Source organism: Balaenoptera acutorostrata, chromosome 7 (genome assembly GCF_949987535.1).
Source record: "Balaenoptera acutorostrata chromosome 7, mBalAcu1.1, whole genome shotgun sequence".
Classification (NCBI taxonomy): Eukaryota; Metazoa; Chordata; class Mammalia; order Artiodactyla; family Balaenopteridae; genus Balaenoptera; species Balaenoptera acutorostrata.
Window position 1 is genome coordinate 110,696,733 of NC_080070.1, and position 22,779 is coordinate 110,719,511.

The 22,779-nt window shown below is 50.7% G+C and overlaps 1 protein-coding gene across 4 annotated transcripts in view; it reads right to left on the reverse strand.

Annotated features, from left to right (window-relative positions):
* Nucleotides 1-22,779, reverse strand: part of TNS3 (tensin 3) — a 238,611-nt gene that overhangs the window by 190,376 nt on the left and 25,456 nt on the right. Inside the window, exon 1 of one of the 4 annotated variants that reach the window (XM_057549821.1) lies at nucleotides 8,270-8,508. The exons of 2 other annotated variants lie outside the window; for them this stretch is intronic. In XM_057549821.1, coding sequence (XP_057405804.1) covers nucleotides 8,270-8,347 — 78 coding nt within the window. In that variant the 5' untranslated portion in view covers nucleotides 8,348-8,508. Of the gene's footprint in view, nucleotides 1-8,269; nucleotides 8,509-22,779 lie in introns of those variants that run through there. One more of the 4 variants, XM_057549820.1, reaches the window with a different exon arrangement.

Genomic DNA, 22,779 nt, shown 5'->3' on the forward strand with positions numbered 1-22,779 from the left:
TACCGAGAATGGGAGACAAATGGTACAACTACCTTGGAAAACGGCTTGACAATTTCTTATACATATTTTTCAATCTACACCAATCTTATGACTCAGCAATTCCACTCTTACAGACACCAAGATACATATGTCCACAAAGACACGTGCAATAACGATCAGAGCCACCTTATTTAAAACTGCCCCAAACAGGAAGTAACCCAAATGCCCATCACAAGGAGCCTGGATAAACAAACCATGGTATATTCATAAAATGGAATAGCATTTGGGTATACACAAGAGCAAGCTACTAATACAGGTAACATCATGGATGAACATCAAAAGCATTATTATGCTAAATGAAAGAAGTCAGACACGAGCACACAGTGAATGATTCTCTTTATAGGGTGTTCATGAACAGGCAAATTAACCTATCTAGTTCCTCAGAGGCAGGAAAAAAATGAGGTGAGCTCTACAAATGCCCCAAATTCCTACATGGAGAAAGCTTCCAGGATGCAGAGGGGGGAGGGGGAACCAGTATACTACATGGATTGAAGGAAAGGAGTTAAGAGTTCAGGCTGAATAAGCAAGAGTTCACTAGCCAGAGCACCAGAGAAGAGAGAGCTGCAAGGAACTCTTAAGATCTGCGGAAGGGCCCTCTGAAGCATTCAGCACAGTACTGATGAGCGGGGGGTGTGTGTGCGTGTGCACGCATATGTGTGTCTGCACACACGTGTTTGAGGAAGCCACCCCCAAGGCTGGGGAAAGAACCACCAGAAAGGATTTGAGGAAACAGTGCTCACAGAGAGCTGGGAATAGTCCTTCTTCCCACAGCCAGACTGGAAAACCTCAAGATTCAGCAGATATTGCACAGAAAACAGAAGGATCTTGCCTCAAAAGTGGGGAAAGATTAACGGTAGACTGGGCACTGCTCCTGTTCTCTCCAAGTAATTTAATTGCATTCCACAGCAAAGCTCAAGAATATCTGTAGGAATAAAAAAATATCCGGCAGCCAATAAGGTAAAATTCACCATGTCTGGTATCCAATCAAAAATTATCAGGGGGCTTCCCTGGTGGCGCAGTGGTTAAGAATCCGCCTGCCAATGCAGGGGACACGGGTTCGAGCCCTGGTCCGGGAAGATCCCACATGCCGTGGAGCAACTGGGCCTGTGCGCCGCAACTACTGAGCCCGCGTGCCACAACTAGAAGCCACCACAGCGAGAAGCCCGCAGACCACACAGCAACGGAGGCCCAATGCAACCAAAAATAAATAAATTTAAAAAAAAAAAATCAGGCATGCAAAGCAACAGGAAAACATAACCCATAATGAGAATAATCAATCAATTGAAAGTGACCCTGAACTGACAAGAATAAGCAGACAAGATATTAAGAGAGGTATTATAACTATATTCCATTTGTTCAAAAAGGTAGGTAGGGAAAGATCCAAATCAAACATTTATAGAAGAAAATGTAAATATCTAAAATGAAAAATACACCAGATGGGATTATTGGCAGATTAGACACTACAGTAGAACAGATTAGTGAATTTGAAGACAACACCATACAAACTTACCGAAATAAAGTATGGAAAGAAAAGACAACCTAAGTAAATAAATAAATAGACAAACAAAAGGACAATAAGTGAACTGTGGGACTTTAAGCAGCCTTCAAGCCTCTGAAGGAAGACGGGTGGGTGGAGGGATATTTGAAGAAATAATGGCTGAAACTTTTCCAAAACATGAGGAAAACTATAAACCCATAGATGCAAGAAACTCAAAAAATCTCAAGCACAAGAAATGTGACAGAAACTACATCAGAGGCACATGATAACCAAATTGCTCAAACCCAGTCATAAAGAGACAATCTTAAATGAATCTATATACAAAACAGAAACAGACTCACAGACATAGAAAACAAACTTATGGTTACCAAAAGGGAATGGGGAAAAGGGAGGGATAAATTAGGAGTAGGGATTAACAGATACAAACTATTATACATAAAATAGATAAGCAACAAGGATTTACTGTATAGCACAGGAAACTATATTCAATATCTTGTAATAACCTATAATGGAAAATAATCTGGAAAAATATATATATATATAAATGAATCACTTTGCTGTACACCTGAAACTAGCACAACATTGTAAATCAACTATACTTCAATTTAAAAAAAAAACCTTAAAAGCAGCCAGGGGCAGTGGAGGGGGAAGACACATTACACTCAGGGAAGCAATCATTAGCATAACAGCAGATTTCTCATTCAAAAAAAAAAAGCAAGTGAAAACACACTGTAGCAATAAAAGTACTGAGAAAATCTAGAATTCTGTACCCAATCTAGAATTCTGTACCTACCCAGCAAAAATATATTTCAAAAATGAAAGTGAATTAAAAACTTCCTAGGATATACAAAAGCTGAAAGCTGAAATAATTCATCACCAGCTGACACGTACTACAAGACATGTTAAAGATAGTCTGGGCGAAAGGAAAATGATATCAGATGGAAATACAGCTTTACACAAAAGAATGAAGACCACTAGAAATGGTAATTACATGGACAAATATGTAAGATTTTTCACTTATTACTTATAACTCACTAAAAGATAATTAACTGTTTAAACAAAAACTAATAATGATGTGATGTGAGGTTTAACATAAGTAGAAGTAAAATTTATGATAAAATAGCACAAAACTCAGGAAAGGAGAAATAGTAGTATACTACTGTAAGGCTCTCATAATATACGTGAAGTAATAACACTATCACTTGAAGGTAGACTGTGACAAGCTAAAGAAGTATAATATAAACCTTAAAGCAACTACTAAAATAATGAGTTATAGGTAATAATACAACAAAGAAGATAAAACAAAGTTATTTTAAAAGTTCAATTAATCTTAAAATGATAAAAAAAAAATAAAGAGAAAAAGCAGTAATAAAGAACAGGTGAGAGAAATGGAAAACAAGTAGCAAGATGATAGATTTAAACCTCACCATATTAGTAATCACATTAATGTAAATAGTTTAAATCTCTTAATTAACAGGCAGGGATTGTCAGATTATTTTTTTTCAAAAAAGACAAAGAATAGAAAAAATATACAATGATAATGTTAATCAAAGGAAAGCTGAAATGACTATATTAATAACAAAGTAGATTCTAGATTAAAGAACATTCCCAATGATATAGAAAGGCACTGCATAATGATGAAAGGCTAGTAAAAGCAACAAGAGAATATAACAAACCTGAACAGTTATGTATCTAATAACAAAACTTTCAAAACATATGAAACAAGAACTGATAGAATTGCAAACAAAAATAGGCAAACATACACAGTCTGAAATTTCATTACCCCTTGTTATAGACTGAACTGTGTCCCCACAAAATTCATATATTGAAGCCCTAACCTCCAATGTGATCATATTTGAAGATGGGGCCTTTAAAGAGGTAATCAACATTAAATGAGGCCATAAGGGTAGGGAACTAACCCAATAGGGCTGGTGTCCTTATATGAAGAAGAAGAGACACTAGGGAAGCTTTGCACACAGAGGAAAATTCATGTGAGGACACAGTGAGAAGGTGACCATCTACAAACTAAGGAAAGAGGCCTTAGGAAAAACCAAACCTGTCAATACCTTGATCTGGGACTTCCAGCCTCCTGAACTGTAAGAAGATAAATTTCTGTTGTTTAAGCCACCCAGCCTGTGTTATTTTATTATGGCAGCCCTAGCAAACAAATATACTCTTTCTCAATAATTAATAATTATTTTTATCAATAATAATAATTGATAATTATTGCAGAAAATAAGCAAGGATACATAAGCTTTGAACAATATTATCAAAAACTTGACCTAATTGACATTTATAGAACATTTGATCTAACAGCAGCAGAATACACATTCTTTTCAAATGCATATGGAATATTTAGCAAGGAAGACCATATTCTGGGACATAAAACAAGTCTAAATAAATTTAAAAGTATTCAAGTCATACTTCAATATGTTATCTGACCACAATGGGATTAAATTAGGAATCAGAAACAGAAAGATCCCAGTAAAATTCCCCAAGTATTTGGAAACTAAATAACACACTTCTAAATAGTGCATAAGTTAATACATCATAGCAAACTGGGTTTCTCCCAAGAATGCAAGTTTGGTTGGTTCTACATTCAAATATCAATCAATTAACTAAAACAAAACAAAACACAACAACAACAACAAAAACCTCTTATAAAATCTAACATCCATTTCCTGGTAAAAAAGTCAAATAGGAATAACAAGGGACTTCCTCAACTTCATAAAATTGTCTATGTGAAACCTACAGCAAGCATCATACTTAATGATGAAAGACTAAATGCTTTCCCTTTAAGATCTGAAACAAGGCAAGGTTTTCTGCAATCAATATTTCTATTCAACCTTGTCCTAGAAGTTCTAATCAGTGCAATCAGGCAAGAAAAGTAAATAAGAGGTATCCAGTTTGGGAAGGAGAAAGTAAAAACTGTCTTTAATCACTGATGACATCATTGTTTATGGAGAAAAAGCTGATGAAATCTATGAAAAAGCTCCAGAACTAACAAGTGAGTTTAGCAAAGATGAAGGATACAAGATCAATGAATGTACAAGCTGATTGTATTTCTACATACCAGCAATAAACATCCAGAAATTGAAATTCAAACAATATTACCATTTATATTAGTATCAAAAATATGAAATACTTAGGGCTAAACCTAACAAAATTGCAAAAGACCTATAAACTAAAAACTACAAAACACTGTGGAAAGAAATTAAAGAAGATATAAATAGATGGAGAGATATACCATGTTCATGGGTCAGAAGACTCAATGTAATGAAGACACAATCCTTCCCATAGAATCTATAGATTCAACAAAATCTCAATCAAAATCCCAGGGTTTTTTTTTATAATGTACAAACTGATTCTAAAATTCATATTTAAATGCAAAGCACTTAAAACTCCCAAAACAACTTTGAAGACAGCACATATTTAAGTGTACAATGTGATGTTTTCTACTATATTTTGAAAATGTGTCTTTAGTATAAAAACATTAAACTAAAGAGTTTCAAAGAAAGTATGTTCTTGGGATTCTACATAACTAATAAATATGAGGTACTGAATGAACACCTTGAATCCTAATTTTCAACAAAGCAAATGCTCCTCTGAGACTGATAAAAGGAAAAGCAAATACGCAGCACACAGACCACAACTCCGTATTCCTTGACCAATGGCTGACAAGGAGAACCCCATGTGCAACTACTAATGGACTGGAATTGGCAGAGAACTCTTTCCGACATGCCATTCCAACTTTAAAGCATGCTTTGCCCATCCCCAAACTTTCCCCTGCTATTCAAGTTGTCTAGAATGCTGGTAACTTATAGTTTTCTATTGTGACCATTTCTAGCCCCACCCTCCCCCAAGTCCTTCCTGACCACTTCAAGTTCCTCAGCAATCCTACAGCAGTCTCATCACTCAATCACATATCCCCTGGTGTTGATCCTGTCAAGCCTGTCAAATGAGGCAAAGTGTCCTGCACCAAGCAGAAGTCTTCTCACCAGTTCTGCCACCTGCAGTACAAGCTCTATGACCCGGGGCAAGTCATACCTCTCTTCAAGGGAAAGGATACCCGCCCCCTCCTACCTATTAACCAAGCTACTGTAAATAGTCAAATGCTATGGCAGGTACCAGTTATGAACACTGGCAGTCTATGGGAATCACTTGGGCAGAGTTTTTAAAACAGCTGTGCCTAAGCTCGACCCCAGACCAATTAAAACAGATGATCTGGAGGTGGGACCAGACTACAAATTTTTTCAAATCTCCTGCAGTGATTCTAATCTGCAGCTGGGACTGAGAGCCTCCACTACATAATGGACCGTACTATAAGAAGCTATTCCTCATACATGTAAGGCACTATTATTACGTGCTTGTTCACATGTTTGTTTCTGGTTTTTTCAAGAGACTGTATACTTTTTGATAGCAGGGCTCTTGTACTCCATGCCTATAAAAGAGGGACGAAGGTGCTGCTACCATGAAGTTCATGACATTGGCAGGGCCCTTCTGTGCTGTAACCACTGTTCAACAAACGGGGCACTAGGATGCAAGATCAAGACCACACAGCCAACAGATAAGGGATATGGGCTCAGACCCAGTCTCCACCCCAGTCTCATGCTCAGACAGGAGTAGGCATTCAAGGAGCTGACAAACACAGCCCTCTATCGTAACCCCGCCAGTTGGCACATACTTCCCCCCTCCCTCATATTTCAGTTATTTGTTTACACGCCTTCTCTCCTGTGTAATTTCCTAGAGGCAGGACACCAGGCGCTTATCCATTTGTCTTCCGAGGCCCCTGCACAGTGCCTGGTAGACAGTGAACCATGGACCCTCAATTAATATTTGTTGACTGAATGAACTGGCCGTATTCTGTGGGCCAGCGGGGTATACTGTGACCTTTTATTCCTTGCAAATACCTTTATTATAACCAGGGAGAAAGAGGCACTGTGTTCCTGTGATTTTCTTGCGGGCTGGGCGACAGCTAGAAGCCTGGAGGAAGGAAACAGCAGAGGTGCTGTAGGGAGGCTGAAGCCATTTCAATGGCTGGATGGCGGAGGAATTCATTTCAGATAGTGTAATAACATCTGCTCACGCTTCATCTGTACATAACATCTCCATTGTGAAGTGAGCCTAGACAGGATTAGACTGCCTTTGTTTTCACCTGATACTGTGCTTTCATTTCTCCCAAAGAGGCGGGGCCAATGAGTGCAGGGGGGAGGGGGGGAGACGGGGAGGGGGAGGGGGGAGGGGGGAGACGGGGACGGGGGTGGGGGGAGGCCAAAATGCTGAAGCATTTAGCAGGCTCAGTTCAGGAATCTAAATTGCATTTAATTGTTAGGAGCAGGCAGTTGGAAGGGTAGAGAGCAAGGCTGTGGGTTCCACAAGGACTCCCTGAGGGGTTCAGGGTAATTAGTGCTGGTCTTGATTGTGAGGTCTCTTTTTAGAAAGAAAAATCTCTGCAAAATTGAGCGAGTAAGTGCTCCACAGCAGTGCAGAAGGGTAACGTTCTGCTCTGCTCTGCGAAAATGCAAAACCTCACAGACCTCTCTGCTAGGTTCTCTGGGCTAATGTTCCGGAAGCAACAGTTACCCGCACAAAGGCTAAATCAGCACAATCCAAGCTATATTTTCCTTTCAGGAAAGAGGATTTAGGTGTGGGTTTTCATACCTGGAAACTTTCAGTAGCATTCTACTAGGGGGGGCAGATACTGAGCAAAAACACCAAGCAACTTGACTCTGAAGTTAAACGCCACAAAAATTTCCTGCATAGGCAGAGTGGACCCCAAACCTCTGGGGTGGTCCTGCCCAGAGATGTTTCCACCCACCAGCAGCCACGGGACCCAGGGTACAGGGACACCCTCTGCATACCACACACTGTCCCTAAGCTTCCCAGCAATAGTGTTTGTTAAACTAAAAATAGAATGCAGCACGACTCAAAGTGATGTGAAGTAGCTGACATTTTGACAAATTCTCACTCCTCAGAACCTTACATAAATTTCCGGGAAGACGAATGCAATAAATGCCTAATTATTAGACTCAGAGAAAGGACTGCTGAACCTAGTACGGAGACGCCTCCCGGCATCTGCTCTGTTTAATTCAAACGCCGTGGAGGACCGTCCCAGGACCAAGTATCGTTACATGGCTCTGGTTAACTTACACTTCTGCAACAATGCTAGTGCACCCTCACATTCCCATAGAGCTAAGCACCCTCTTCCTTTGCAAGAAACACAGGCTACGAAGCGAGTCCGCGAAACTGCCAATGTCCTACTTCCATTCCAGGAAAGGAGTCCAAGGAAGTGTGTTCAAGAGGGAGTTGGATTAGAAGATTAAGCCAGAACTGTCCCCCACTCCATGTGGGCTCACCAGGGCGCCGCCGGCCTCCCACCAGGCAAAGCCCTGCTCTCCCTCTCTCTTCCTTTCCTGCGCAAGTAACACGCGCGTACACGGGCACACGCGCGCACAAACAAGGACACACGCGCACTCGCGGACACATGAACACGCGCAGAGACAAGGGCACAGGCGTCAACGAACGTGCACGCGCAAACAAGAGTGCACGGGCACCCGTACACACTTGCACACCGGCACTCAGACTGGGGTACGCGGGCACACACAAGCAGACGCGCACACCAACCCAAAAGTGCCCCCACCCCGTCCCAGCGCCCGGCGCGCCCGCGTCCCCGCTCCCAGCACCCCGACCCTTGCTCCAGCGCCCCTCCCCCGTCTCGGGGCTCCCACTCACCTGGCGCCGGTGCCGGCGCACCCGCGCCCCGCGCGCGCACCCTCCAGGCGGCCCGGGTGTCGGGGCGCGCAGCCGCATGGCCGCCCTGGCCCCCGCGGAGAGCCGGGCCGGGCGAGGAAGGCGAGGCCGGCGCGGACCGCTCTCCGTCGGCGGTGCCAGGCAGGTATGCCTCCTGAGCCCCTGCGTCTGGGAGTCAGGAAAAGCTCGACCCCCGGAGCCCCGGAAAGAAGCGGCCGCCAACTCCAAGTCCACTCTGCCGTCAGAAGTCAGATGCCGGGAACAAAAGCCAGAAGAGTGAGCGCACGGTCCCCCGGCGCCCCTCCATCTGACACGAATTAGCCCTCCCTCCCCCACCCCAGACCGCAGCTCCAGAGAGAAGGCAAAAGGCTTCTCAGCCAAACCCAGGAAAAGTGGAGAAGAAACGCCTCCTAGGGCAGGGCTGGGGGGCAAACCTTCCATTGCCCTCCGTCGCCCTCCGCCCTCCCACTGGATTACCCCCCGCCTCTGGCTGGAGTACAACTTGACTAGGATTTCAGACCTCTCCAAGAATGCAGACCCAGGGGCTTAAAATCAAAACCCGCAGGCTCTGTGGCTTCGGGGATTTTAAATCTTGTATACTGTCCAGTAAACCTGCATCTGTAATGGTCAGTATCACTGGTAATCTACACTGCTAGCAAACAGTGGCTTTGGAGTGGAAAGAAGGAAAACTCTAACGCAGAAAGGCCTTCGTTCCAATGTGCTTCTTCAGCTAAGAAAAACAAGCAGCAGCAGCCTTGCCAAAGAGGGATGAGAACCAGGTAGAGGTTCCAGCAAGCTCAAAGCAAATGCTTATGGGGCCTTCCACACCTGGGGTCTGGGCTCCACCACACCCCTCCCTCTCCTTACCATCCGGAGCGCCATCCAGCTGCCAGCAAATCACAACCCGTTTTCCTCTCTGGGTCTGTGATTTTAGAAGGAAATTAAAAACCTGTTGTTAATTTTTTTTAAGGAGATGAAGGTGACTGGGATGGTGGAGACCAGGTGTCACATGAAGAGGAAGTCAGACGCCTGGAAAGTGGAAGGGTCACTTAGCCGGAAGGACAGCCCAGAGGGGTGGGTGGGCAGGATCCACAGACAGAACGGCCCTGCTTCAATGCCTGTCAGAGCTCACAGGACTGAACTGCCTTGGGCTGGGGTCGTGGAGCAGTGGATCTAAGCTTTCCACCACAGAAAGCTCTGGCAACCCACTCCTGGGGAAGGCTGCCTTGATAGTGGACATGTTCGGCTGAGGCCACGTCCTCCCTTCCGTGGGGTCCTGTAGAGGAGGCCCATGCATAGTAGCACGTGGCCTAGGGAGCTGCATGGCCTCAGACCTGCTGGCTCACCGTGTGCCCATAGCAGAACTGTGTGCCCTAGTGACTTGGCCTGCCTCCGTGCCCAGCCCAGGGTGCAATACTAACGACCTGTGTTGGTGTAACACTTCAGATCTTCAACTCCGCTTGCAACTCCAAATGTCTTAGCTTTGGAGAGCAGTCTGGGTGGGCTAGACCTGGGCCTTTATGGTTAACACATGTGTGAATTCCAGCCATCAATTCAAAGGCCAGCATTAACCTCTCAGGTTCTGGCACTGAATACCCATCTTTCCATTTCTGGGGTGGAATAGCAAAGCTGCTCTTCAGCTTTCAACCACACACACACACACAAAACATGAACACACCATTCTGTCTTCTGATTCCTTGCCTGGCAGCCCCCCATTCATCCTCATTTCCCTCCATCCTTCAAATAAGATTATTATTCATCTGTCTCTATAGTCATTCGTTCATTTGTTCATTAATTCATTTTCTAGATTCATTCATTATTATTCACTTTTCCTATAGAGTAAACTTTAGTTTTTGCAAACATGTCTCAGTGCTATTTCTTCATATATATGCCTCACCCCCATGTGACTGCAGGATCCCTACGAACACACATCTGTATCGGATTCATCTGAGTCCCCAGCACCTAACACAAGATGGAGCCCAGAGCTGTGTCTGCAAGCTGAGCCAGAAGCACATTATTCTGCTGTCTGGGGGCCCACGATGCAAACGCTTCTTCCAGAGGTCAGCTGGATCTATCCCCAGTCTCACCCATGGAACCAGCAGAAGGAACCTGAATCCCAGCAAAGGACAGGTAACTCCCAAAATGATAAAGCTCCTTGAACTCAGGGACCGGGCTCCACACTCCATGGGGCCCCTGGAAATGATGGTCCTGAGCACCAGCGCTCCTAGGCCCGTGGCTGCCAGATTGGAAGACAAACGGGCGTTTTCACAGGGACACCTGAATCTCCTCTCACTTGATTAAAAGATACATCGTTCAGAAGATTCCCACACTTTATTACTAATAATAAATCACGTGCATGCGATCACACCTCACAGATGATGACAACGAAGTGAGAACCAGGGATCACAGACAGTCGTCTGGCTACAGCCCAGACCACCACAGCCCAAGCAAATGTCCCCAAATACAAAATTGGGACCCCTGCCGGGACTCCCCGCTTTGCCAGCTGGCCCCCTCTCTAGCGCCCTCTCCCTCCACCCTCCTGCACCACCCGGCCCCGCTCACCCCCAGGCTCCTCCTGCCCTGCATCCCTCAGAGGCAAGCTGAAGGGTGAGGGTTTGAGGCCAGCTCAGCCTAGGGACCCCAGGGGAACCCAGAAACCAGGGCAGGTATGGGGCCAGCTACTCCAGCTGTGCTGCCAGCCTGGCCTGCGCCTGGTAAGACGGCATTCGTCCCTGCTTCTCGCGGGCCGGACCGCCTGCCTCTGACTTCCGGCTGCACCAAGTCCCCAGCAACAAAGGAGGTTCTTCCTGCACAGGACAGACTTCAGGGCGCCCGGGTCCAGACTGTGAGGGCAAAGCTCCAACACCAGGCCTCGGGGCTGCATCAGCAACCCGGGCTGGGAACCCAGACTGGACTGGGGACAGAAGCCCTGCGGTGAGACCGACCCCAACACAGGATGCGAGGCCGGCCCATCCAGGACCCCAGGGTTCTCGTCCGACTGAGTGGAGGGAGGCCGCTGCCACATGCCCCCTCGCTCACACACCCACCCAGCCATCCCGGAATGCTGATGGGCAGCCTTGTGTGCCTGGCATCGCGGGGACTCCAGTGACGAACGACTCCCCTTCACCTGATGGCAGAAACATCTGCATGTGGCGTTATGAGGGGGCACTGAGCCCCTCACGGGACTCTGGGGAAAACAGGCGACAGGTGGGCTGAGACCTGGAGGAGGAGTGGACGGGAAGAGAGCCGGGGGACCAAGCACTGTGCATAAGGCAGGGTGTTTGCGTGAACTGAAGCACAGTGTGCGTTCGGGGCGTGGACCGCAGGCAGGCAGGCAGAGGCCGCATCCTAAGGGCGGGCGTGGGGGTGGTGAGCTCGGTCCCGGGAGGAGTGGAGAGGAAGGGGACCCTCCGAGCAAGCCAGGGCCTGACCCCAAGGGCAGCAGGGATCTCTAGCGGTGAGCGGGAAGGAACCACACGAACACACTGTGTCCTAGGGACCACCTGGCGGTGAAGGGGTTTACTAACACGGAAAGGAAGAAAATTACAGTGATTGCTGTGTCGGGGGACTGGAATCGGATGCTGGTGTAACTCATGGTTTCAATGTAGAGACACAGAGACTGACAGAAATCAAAACTGATGCACATGTGCACACACACATGCACACACACCCATGCACAAGCATGCACCCATATACACACATGCATATATACACTCCCCACACTCCCCAGCTCTGTCCGTGGTGGGCGGCCTGAAGCAGCCCCCAGCAGTAGTGGTTACATCCAGCACCCACGTCCCGGTTTCAAAGTACTGTTTCCCAGTGAAAGAAATCAGGGCTCCTTGGAGACATGGCTGATTTCAGATCTGAGCCAGGGATACTACAAATGAACCTGCAATGTGTTTTTTGTTTGTTTGTTTTTGCCGGAGGGTAAAGGAATGCTCCCAGAATGACAGAGCTGCATCACCAGGGCACTGAGTGGGCCTGCAGAGATTGCCCCTGGCCAAACCTGCGACAACTTGAACATCGAAATAAATAGTGATAATATTGATTATAACCCATTCAATTAAATAGGAATTCATGAGTCCATGAGTCCTACCGATAGAAATAAATAGCTAAGTGAACACACTGTGGGTCTGATGAGACGTAGATGCCTGCGTGGTCTCAAGGCACCTCCTGACCTGGAGGGATGAGGGCGGGGGAGGGCGCAGGAGACAGGTGGAGGGGGCGGGGTACGGAGATTGTAGAGGTTTTTAGCCTCCACTCATCATGGGAACTCACAGAGGAGAGCCATGATCCACCATTCTGCCCCTGTCACTCTTTGGAGAAGATTCACATAGCCTCAAAGTATTGTCCCTTATTTGTTATAAAAGGGAAAACAGCAAGTCTGCGACAGAGCTGGCTGGCCATGCCAGCCTGAGTGACCGTGGCCTTCGATGGGACACACCCACCATGAGAGCACGGCTCTACTGCCGGCGCTCCCGCACAGAGGCACAGCCTGACCCTGAACTTGACCAGGTATCGCCAGATCCGAGCGAGGGACACAGGGGCCCAAATCTGGGGTCCCTGGGAGCTGAGCATGGAGGGTCCGTCTGCCGGCTAGATGCACCCTCATTCCCAGCCCCAGAGTCTGCAGTGGGGGTCACCAAACACTCCGAGCAAATGACTCCTGTCTTCACCCCTCCATCCCCATCACACAGAAGATCCACCACGGGCCATTCACACCCATCCATGGCTCTGTGACTCTGAGTGCCAAGGGGTTTCCAAGAGCCACCTAAAGCACTTTCAAAAGCACTTTGCCTCTGATAACAAAAAAGGCTCTTGCTTGAGTTTTTTTAAAATGCAATTCTTTTTTTTTTTTTTAATAAATTTATTTATTTATTTGTTTTTATTTCTGGCTGTGTTGGGTCTTCGTTGCTGTGCCCGGGCTTTCTCAAGCTGCAGCGAGCGGGGGCTACTCTTTGTTGCGGTGCATGGGCTTCTCATTGTCGTGGCTTCTCTTGTTGGGGAGCACGGGCTCTAGGCATGCGGGCTTCAGTAGTTGTGACGTGTGAGCTCAGTAGTTGTGGCTCACGGGCTCTAGAGCGCAGGCTCAGTAGTTGTGGCGCATGGGCTTAGATGCTCCACGGCATGTGGGATCTTCCCACACCTGGGATGGGACCCGTGTCCCCTGTATTAGCAGGCGGATTCTTAACCACTGTGCCACCAGGGAAGCCCTCTTGCTTGAGTTTAAGGAGCTTCTGATACCAGTAAGCTGTCTCCAGCTCTCATCGGCAGAAACCTCCATGCTTGGCCTTCTCTCCCTGTTGGAAGGCAGGGACACCAGTCATGCTGGCCACTGGAGGCCCAGGGACCATCTCTAGAGGCTGGCCTCGCACGTGGGCCCTGCTCAAGCACAGCCCTTGGGCAAATCCTCTCTCAAGACCGTCCTCCTCCTCCCTTCCCCGCTCAGCCAGCTCCTGCTCCATCCCACACCCGGGAGGGCAACAGGACGCAGTGGGCCTCGAGGGGCACTGGTCACATTTCAGTATCTCCTGACGACACCCAGGAGCCCCGTGAGTCCATCTCACTGACGGCAGTAGGGCCTGTTCCTCAGACGATGAGGGAGGGCAGGACGGGGCACAGGACACAGGGGAAACCAAGTCCCCAGGGGATCCAGGGGTGTGGGGTGAGGGGGCAGAAGACTGCAGAGCCAGCGAGCAGAGGCACACCACCTAACCCGGGGACATCCTTGGGGCTAGAGTCAGATTAAAGGTGCCGCATGTTTGGCGTTTGATCGGCGAGGACAGTCCAGCAGCACGAATGACCTCCTCCTAGAGGACACAGGACTGTAGGGCTGTGTTCCCACTCCGGGCTTTGTCCTCCGCACCCCTCTGTTTCTCACCAAAGTCCTAGTAAATCCACCTCAATGAACCTGTACCATGAGTCCCCTGACCTCAAGGGAGGTCACCTAGTCCAGCCAATTTCACCACAATGTCTTAGTTGGCTACGGAGTTCAAGGCGACTCCCATCCTGAGCTCTCAACCCCCTCCCCTCAAGGGGAGTCCTGTGGCGGCGACAATGGCGGCCCCACGGGGTGGGCGCACCATCCAGGGACCCGGATCCTTGGGCGCGTCAAGGGTGGCTCTTCACGGGCACGTCTCATGGCCCCCTTTCAGGACAGGGTGACCTCCGCAGCGTACCGCTTTGGGCCAATGCTAAGAAAGTGAGAACTGCTTCTCATTTCTCCTCTGCTCTCCCCTTTCAGGCGTTTCCTTCCCTCGCCTTCAAAAAGCACAGAAAACGTGCTTCCTCTACAAAAATCAGCCTCCAGTATGTGCTTTTCCCCCCTTCCCTGCTCTAAAACAACGACGGTTTCATTAAAGAACAGGCAGAGAAGAGCAAAAGAAAGGGACAGGTGAAAAGGTTGACGCCTCCCCCCCGCCGCCCCCGGCGCTTACGTCCCCCTGTCCTGGCCATTCCTCCTCTGTCTCCTTGTCATCCCTAGAGAGAAGGAAGGGGCGAGGGAGACAGGGCTGCTTCCTGGCGGGGCGGGAGAGGCGTCCTAGCTGCCTCACCTGCCCTGCGGAGGGAGACAAGGGTGCGGCAGTGAGGATAAGGGCAGGGTCTGTGGAGACACCAGCAAGCCACGGGGCCCTGGCTGTGTGCACTCCTGCCCGAGCGGACACCGAGGCCTCCTGCTCAAACCCAAGAGGAGAAAGCGAGCCCCACGCACCACGTTCCTGCCTCTGCCCTCGCAGGCACCGAGCGCATCCTCCCATCCCCCCGCCCCAGCACCGACAGGCTCCCCCTGCTCTGGGGGAAAACATCTGCAGGAAGGGGCAGGGGATTGAAACAATAAATATCAGACTAGTGCATGAAGTCGAGTTTTCTCTCTGCACACCGAGATGACCCCACCGGGAGGGAACTATAAGCCTGGAGGGCCCTCTGCCCTCCGCGAGCGATGCTGGTCTCTTACACTAGAATCTCACACCCAGAGACCTGCCCGGGGTCGCAGAGCTGAACACCCCGAGCCCCCAGCCCCCCAGTCCTCGTGTCCATTCTCAGACCTCTACGGCTCCTGACAGCGCCCGGGGACCTAGCGGGGGCCCCGTCCTACCCTAGTTAACCTCGGGAAACGGGCCAGTGGAAAACTGGTAGGTGGCCCTTGTTTAGCACTGCGGGGAGATGAGGGTTGAGGACGACCAGAGCTTACGGCTCACGCGCCACCAAGCGTCTCTGCACCGTCACGTGACCCCAAGTGCCAAGAGACCCCCCAGAACTAGTTCCTAAGCAAGACCTTGAGACCCACAATTATAAGACGTATTCTGCCGCTTTCAGCACAGAACACCGAAAGTGGAGAGAGAACGTGCAAGTCCGAAGAGAAGAGACATGGCTCATCTGGCCTTTTAAATTCCTCCCCAGGGTAGGCAGAGCTTGTTTTGATTGTACTTCGAAGCTACTGCATTTTTTACAAATTGAAGGTTCATGGCAACCCTGCATCGTACGTGATGGTTAGCGTTTTTTAGCCATAAAGTATTTTTAATTAAGGTATGTACATTGTTTTTTTAGACATAATGCTACTGCACACTTAATAGACACGAGTATAGTGTAAATGTCACTTTTATACTCACTGAGAAACCAAAAACTTCGTGTGACTCACTTTATTGTGATATTCACTTTATGGCCACGGTCTGCAACCAAACCCGCACTATCTCTGAGGTGTGCCGGTACAATCAAACTGAAATGCTTCAGAGTGGGTTTTCCCTAACAGAGGAAAATCTAGATCATGGTCGGGTCTTGTGACGGGCTGCAAAATGCCAGCAGTGCAACGGACACTCCCCACGTCCCACCCCCTCCAGAAACGCCGGTTCTGCGGGGGTGTCGTCCCCATCTGTTGGCAACCAGCAGAGGCTTTGGGAAGTTCAGCCTAGTGAGCAGTGCTCCACAGCAGAGCCGGCCTCCCACGGGTGGTCCCAAACCCAGGCCATGTCCCCAGGCGGGGTGTGAGGATGGAAGATCCACCCCTGGCCTGTCCTTCTGCTAGAACGCAGCAGCTGGGCAGCCCTCCTGTTTACTTGGCCCCAGCCCATCCTCCCCCAGTGTGCCAGGCAGCTGGCTCCTACGAGGATGCTATGGTTGGAAAGGAGACACTGACAGAGCGCCCTCTGAGTCACCAAGCCTCATCTCTGGATGAACCCCAGCCTTTTCCTTCCTCCAGAGTTCTCCTGCGGACCAAAAATGCCCCAGTATTCCCTGGCTTTGACCAAACCTGGCTAGACCACATCTGGAACTCTGGGGAGGGACTCTGCCCATAAAAGCCCTGTGCTGCCTCCTCCGAGATGGGCTGGACCGAGGTGGGCTGGAGAAACGGCCACAGAGAGCACCTCGGGGCACGCTGGACCCGTTCTACTCCTTGCTGTGTGTCTGCGAGTTTATTAGTCATCACTCTGGGCCTCCGTTTCTTCATCTGCTAACGAGAATGATAAACTCACTACCGACCTCAAACAGTTCTTGTGAGGTTCACTCCAGATGATGCCCGGAGGGGCTTTGGTACGATGCCCACTAAATATTCCTTCTTCCCCTGCTAAGAGGGGTCCCTACACAGCCAGAAGAGTTTGGGGGACTAAGTTGAGAGGCCCCAAATAGACAATGGGAAGATAACATCACAGTTTCTGAGAAAGTTGGTCTGTTTCCATCAATATGAACAAGTTTTGACTATTCCTGAAGTTTAAAAAAAGCAGACCTTGTTTCTGTTTATTATTGTCACTGTGAACCGGTGTTTGTATTCCCGGGCGGGTGTGAGGCAGGCAGGGTTGGGTCCCATCTCGCTCTGGGGAAGCCAGGACTTTAGGGTGACTCTCCAGTAGCTGGGTCACCCTCAAACTCGGTAAGGCCATAATGAAGCCGGGAACACACCTGGCCCAATCAACGTGGTCTCAAAGAGAGCTAATAATTAAATCCTCTGATTTGAATTCTGGCAAAGCAAGTTCCCCAGCCTAGTGTGATGCCCTCGACTTGAAGTAATCTATACTTCACCCACATCATGCCCCAAGATGCTCCGGCATGTGAAAAGCACGTTTCCAGTAAATAACGTTGCTTGCTGCAACTCAGAAAAAAGAAACAGCAAAATCTCCATCCAAGCCCAGAGAGCAGGAATCAGCACCCACACAAGGGGCAGAGCCCTCAGCCACTCGCCTGACCAGTGCCTCGGTCTCCTGCTGGTTCCCAGTCCCAAGAACATCATCAGTCCAGTATCAGCCAGTCTCCAACAGCCCACGATGGGCCAGGTGGTGGGTTAGCTGGTGATTTCCATGTCAGCTCCCAAATTTTCTGAAACGTCAGTCAGGTTGCATTTATAATCTTTAAAGCTTAAGGTTAATACAACTTTTACAACTTATAATTTTAAAAAGTTAAAGTTTATAAGTTAAAAAATATATCCGTAGCACAGTACTGACAATCCTCTTAATTCTCCTTTTTTTTTTTTTTTTTACGTTTTTCCAGTTCCAGCCCCACCTGACCATTGGGGCCTCTCATCTGGTGTCTAAAATAGCAGCAGACACTGTCTGTCCAGGTCAGACAGAGAAGCGACACTGCCTGGGCCCTGTCCCATGGCCAGCTTTCTCTGGGCGTCCCTAGGCCCTGTTGCACCCACTCACAGTAAACTACACATGCCCTCCTGGGACCCAGGCTGTGCGGGACACACATTCCTGGCGGAATGAATGACTGTAAATCAATAAAGACAGACGCCAGGTTTTAAGGCAATGGTCACTGGAGGCCACACCCTGTGGTCACACCTGGGCTGGGCCTTGGAACCTGTGGCCTCATATCTGCTGCCCTTTGATTTGTGAGTAACTGACTGACAGTGATTCACAGCACCCGCGTACCCACCCTGCCATTCATTCCCCACAGTTCACTGCAGGGGAGGGACGGAGAGCTGATAAAGCCCGCTAGAAGAAGGTGGTCCCGGTGATGAAAAGGCGAGGGTCGGGGCACTGGGTGCCAGGCTCAAGGTCAGATTTGACTCTGGAGAAAATGAGGAGTCAGAAGTTGACAAGCAAAGGGGTAGGAGGGGGCAGAGGGTGGGCATGGGAGGGGGCAGACCTCCCGCGAAACAGGCCAGCAGAGAGGGGAAGGGTGTTTCAGCCAGGACCCTGGTGGTGCAGCAGGAAGAATGGCAGCTGATTCCGAGGGGGTCACAACCACCGAAGCTGGGCTGGGAATTAAGGGAGAAAGATCCAGTTTGGTGGAGACGACGAGGGGGTCTGTGTAGGGCCGGGACCTTCAGAAGTCATCAGCACTCGCTGGGGGACTGCAGCTTCAGATCTTAGATGTCTGGCGTGCTTTTGCTGCAGTCTCGGGTGGGATGGGTGCGGGTGAGCCCCTGTAAGCGTGGGTGCAGGGCTCTGCTCGCTAGCCCTCAGATCTCCTCTATTACGAGCATGGGGTCTCAGGGGCCACCTTCTGTTCAATCGGCTGGCCAGGTCCACTGTGCACCCACTGTGCATGAGCTTGGGAAGGCCAAGGTCAGGGACACAAGCCAAGGTCGCTGCCTGCAAGCAGCGCTCAGCGTGGCCTCCAGGAAACCTCCCTGAGTGGGTGCTGCCGTCCACCGCCCTCCACATTGGCTCCCACGGGTGCTTCGTTGCCCCACGCACACCAACACGCGGAGCCTGGCGCTACAGGCAAACCAAATGCAGAAGAACGTCCTGACCCTTTGCCCAGCTTGCAGGATGTAAACCTGGACGACGGCAGGTGCCCGCACCGTGAGGCCCTCAGAGCAGCCTCGACTCTCGCTCCCCCGCAGTCAAGCCTCGCCAGCTTTTTCCTCCCTGTGCTGACTCCCCAGCAGACACAAGAGGCTGCCTGACACCCATCTTTAAAGACGACGGCCCTCCTGGGGCCCCCAACTTCTGCCCCCATCTCGGCCCATTTGCCAACCCCCTTCCAGGGAAACTCCTTCAAGGGTTGGCTGGAGTCCATGCCCAGTACCCAGGGTCCATGCCCAGGGTCGACAGCCAGACTTTCCTGCCCATCCACCCCAACTGCCCACCAGTCCTCACCTAGCTCATGACACCCAGCCATAGACGCTGCCCCTCACCTGCCCCAGCTCCCAGCTCACCTGGCTGCTTCCCACCCGCCACACTTCCCCCTCCTGGTTTCCATGCCCCCATGTCCTGGGCACCTTCTCTCCCTTGGGTCCTGCCCTCATCTCCCTTGGAGAGCTCTTGTTCCGGGCACGTCTACACGTCCTGGACTCTCCTCTGTGCACGCCCCCCCCCGCTGTCCCCTCCAGCCCACCCTGTCATCGCTGATAGCACCCCACTTCCCCCCCAGCCCTTCCCTCCTGACCCGCTGCGTCCCGGGTATCGCTGGCTCCACACCCCCACCGGGCCGTCCCCTCAGCATCATTAACCTCAGCCCTCCAAGCCAGAACTCTGGGTTTTCTCCGCACAAGGGCCACACAACCAACGTGTCAGCAAGCCCTACAAAACAAATCCCCAAAAGACCTTGCCCTGGTCTCCATCCCCCACCACCCCAGTCCCCCCATCAGCAAGCTGACTGGCTCTCTGCGTCCACAGGCCCTGCCTTAAATAGGAAGCAGGACTTGACAAAGCTCCAGCACAGAACGCTCCCAAGCTTCCACAAGGACACCTTTAACCAAAAAAACCCCAAACTTCTGACCCTGGGCCCACAGACCATTTCTGCCAACCCCTGCCCACTTTGGACCTGTTCAACTCCCCTGCTCTTTTGCCACCTGCTGGGCTAGCTGCTGCCTCAGGACATTTGTACATGCCGTTCCCGCCACCTGCAACTCGTGTGGCTTACTCTTCTCTTCTTCAAATTTCTGCCAAAACGTTACCCTCTCGGAGAGGCCTTGCACGACACCCTGCGGAGACAGCCCTCCCACCTCGGCCCATACTCGCTCCCCCTTATGCTGCCTTGTTTTCCTTCGGTGTCCTTATGGCTACCTAACTTTCTGTCCTGGGGGCATTGTGGATAGGCTTACCGCCTGTCCGTCCAAGAGGGCAGGGACCCGTGTGCGTGGCTGGCACAGGGTTCCCCGTGCCTGGAACACCGCTAAGCGCCAGCTGAGCGATGAATGAATGAATGAATGAATGAATGGTGCTCCTGACGGCCCTCGGCAGGCCCCTCACTGACCCCTTCAGGGCGCCCCACCTCTCAGAGTCCAGTCGCTGCGGCTGGCTCCTCCGGGCAGGGGGTGCCCACCCCGTGCCCGGTCTCCTCTCTCCCCTCCTGCCTTCCACCCGGAGGCCCTTCATCCCAAATACCCACACGCGTCTCCCTGCGGGGTCCTCTCAAGGTGACGTGGGTGACGTCCGCTGGCCCCCAGCCCATTAAGTGCATACAGCGTCCCGCGCCCGCTGCCCGCGGCTCTCCAAGCATGTCACGCGTCACCATGGGAAGGCCCACACCTGTTTGCTGCATGAATGGGCAACGGAGGCCGGAAACGGGATCAGGGACGCCGCCCGGGCTCCCGCCCAGCAGCGCCCGCAGGGCAGCTCGGCACACTGCCCTTTGCAAAGTGAAGCACGTAGAGCAAGTCGGCGGCAGCCAGACCACAGGGGTCCTGTCCCAAAGCAGGAGGAGCACAAGACAGGCTTAGGCAGCGACTCAACCAGCACGGCGCATGCAAACAGAATCTCCGTTTCTTCATGTGAAACAAGCACACGGTGGGTGATTCCACGTCCAGGAACGCATTCTAAGTCAATGAGCACACAAGTAGATCGATTTAGTTGGAAGGCCCTTCATCACAGAAGTATGCACAACAGGAAAAACTGGACACAGCTTTAATATCCAACAAATTGCCTGAGGCAACTGATGGCACTAACTCGCAGAGGAATCTATAATAGTACACCGTCAGAAAACACAGCAATCAGACCCATATTCATTGACATGGAAATACCCACGGTAAATTAAGAGAGGTACAGGGCTTCCCTGGTGGCGCAGTGGTTGAGAATCTGCCTGCCAATGCAGGGGACACGGGTTCGAGCCGTGGTCTGGGAAGATCCCACATGCCGCGGAGCAACTGGGCCCGTGAGCCACAACTAGTGAGCCTGCGCGTCTGGAGCCTGTGCTCCGCAACAAGAGAGGCCGCGACAGTGAGAGGCCCGCGCACCGCGATGAAGAGTGGCCCCCGCTCGCCGCAACTGGAGAAAGCCCTCGCACAGAAACGAAGACCCAACACAGCCAAAAATACATAAATAAATAATTCGTAAAAAAAAAAAAAGAGAGGTACAAAAGAATCCAAGTTTCTAAGTTTTGATCATTCCCACCAGTCTTTCCCCACTCCCAAGGCATCTTGCCACCGCAAAGGAGAGCTGGATCTGGGGTGACTGAGATTACCCTCCAGGTTCATTCCCAGCCCGGGAGTATGAACTTACTTCGCAAAGGGGCCTCCAGGTGAACACCAGGAGCACCCCCTGAAGCACCCGGCCCCCGAAGGAGGCATCTCTGTGCAGTCCCCCACTTCTCTTTCTTGACAGACAAACAGGGCCCCCTGTCACCCAGCAGACAGACAAACCCAGGGCCCAAGCCTGGGCGACGCTGGGTCCTCCTCCCCATGTGCACATTCCCCTCAAGACCCTGGCCATGTGTCCATGTGCTGGCGCTGGATGCCAGCAATAGAGCATGAACAAAAAAAGGTCCCTGTCCTCACAGAGCCTACATTCCAGGAGGGGGCCAGGCAGGAAACAGAAAGACAGCATGTGACATATGCCAAATGCTCTGAAGAAAAATTAAGCAAAGTGAAAAAGACAGAAAATCATGCCAAGGACATATGGGGGCAGGATGCTCCTTTATCAAGGGCTATTTGATATTTTATACAGGGGACTGAGAAGGGGACATCGGTGCAGAAGCCCAAGGGACACCAAGGCCATAGGTGGGGAGGGGCCACTGCAGGTCATGCCCGGGGCAGGGGTGGAGGGGGACAGCCGGGGGCTATGAGGTGGGAAGTGGCAGGCCAATGTAAGGACTTGACTTGGGACTCCGAGAGAAACAAAAACGGCCAGAGGTCTTGAGCAAAGGAGTGGCGTGATGAGACTTGAAATGTAGGTTCCCTCTGGCTGCCGTGTGACAGGGAGACTGGGGGGAGGGAGAGGTGGCTGCAGAGTGACAAAGAGCGCCCAGCAAGGGACGATGGTAGCCGGTGGCTGGTACCAGGTGGTGGCAGGGGCCAGGGCCGAAGAGTCTGCAGCCCGAACCCCTTCTGACTTGGAGGTCGGCGGGCTTCTGTCTTGCTCGGGTGCTGACTCAAGCACACAGGAGGCCATGGAGGGAGGGTGCGTGGAGGCCTGAGTGGGTAAGGCCACCCTGGGAGGGCAGCACGGGGCTGGGGCTCCAGCAGAGCTGCCAGGAGCCTTTGGCCAGATCAGTGTCCGAAACTACACATCCTGTGAGAGACAGTTCATCATCCAGGCCAGCACTTTGGAAAGCGATACGACCCTACAGATCAAGAACCACAAAAATGGTCAGGCTCCTGGCTTCGCTCACTC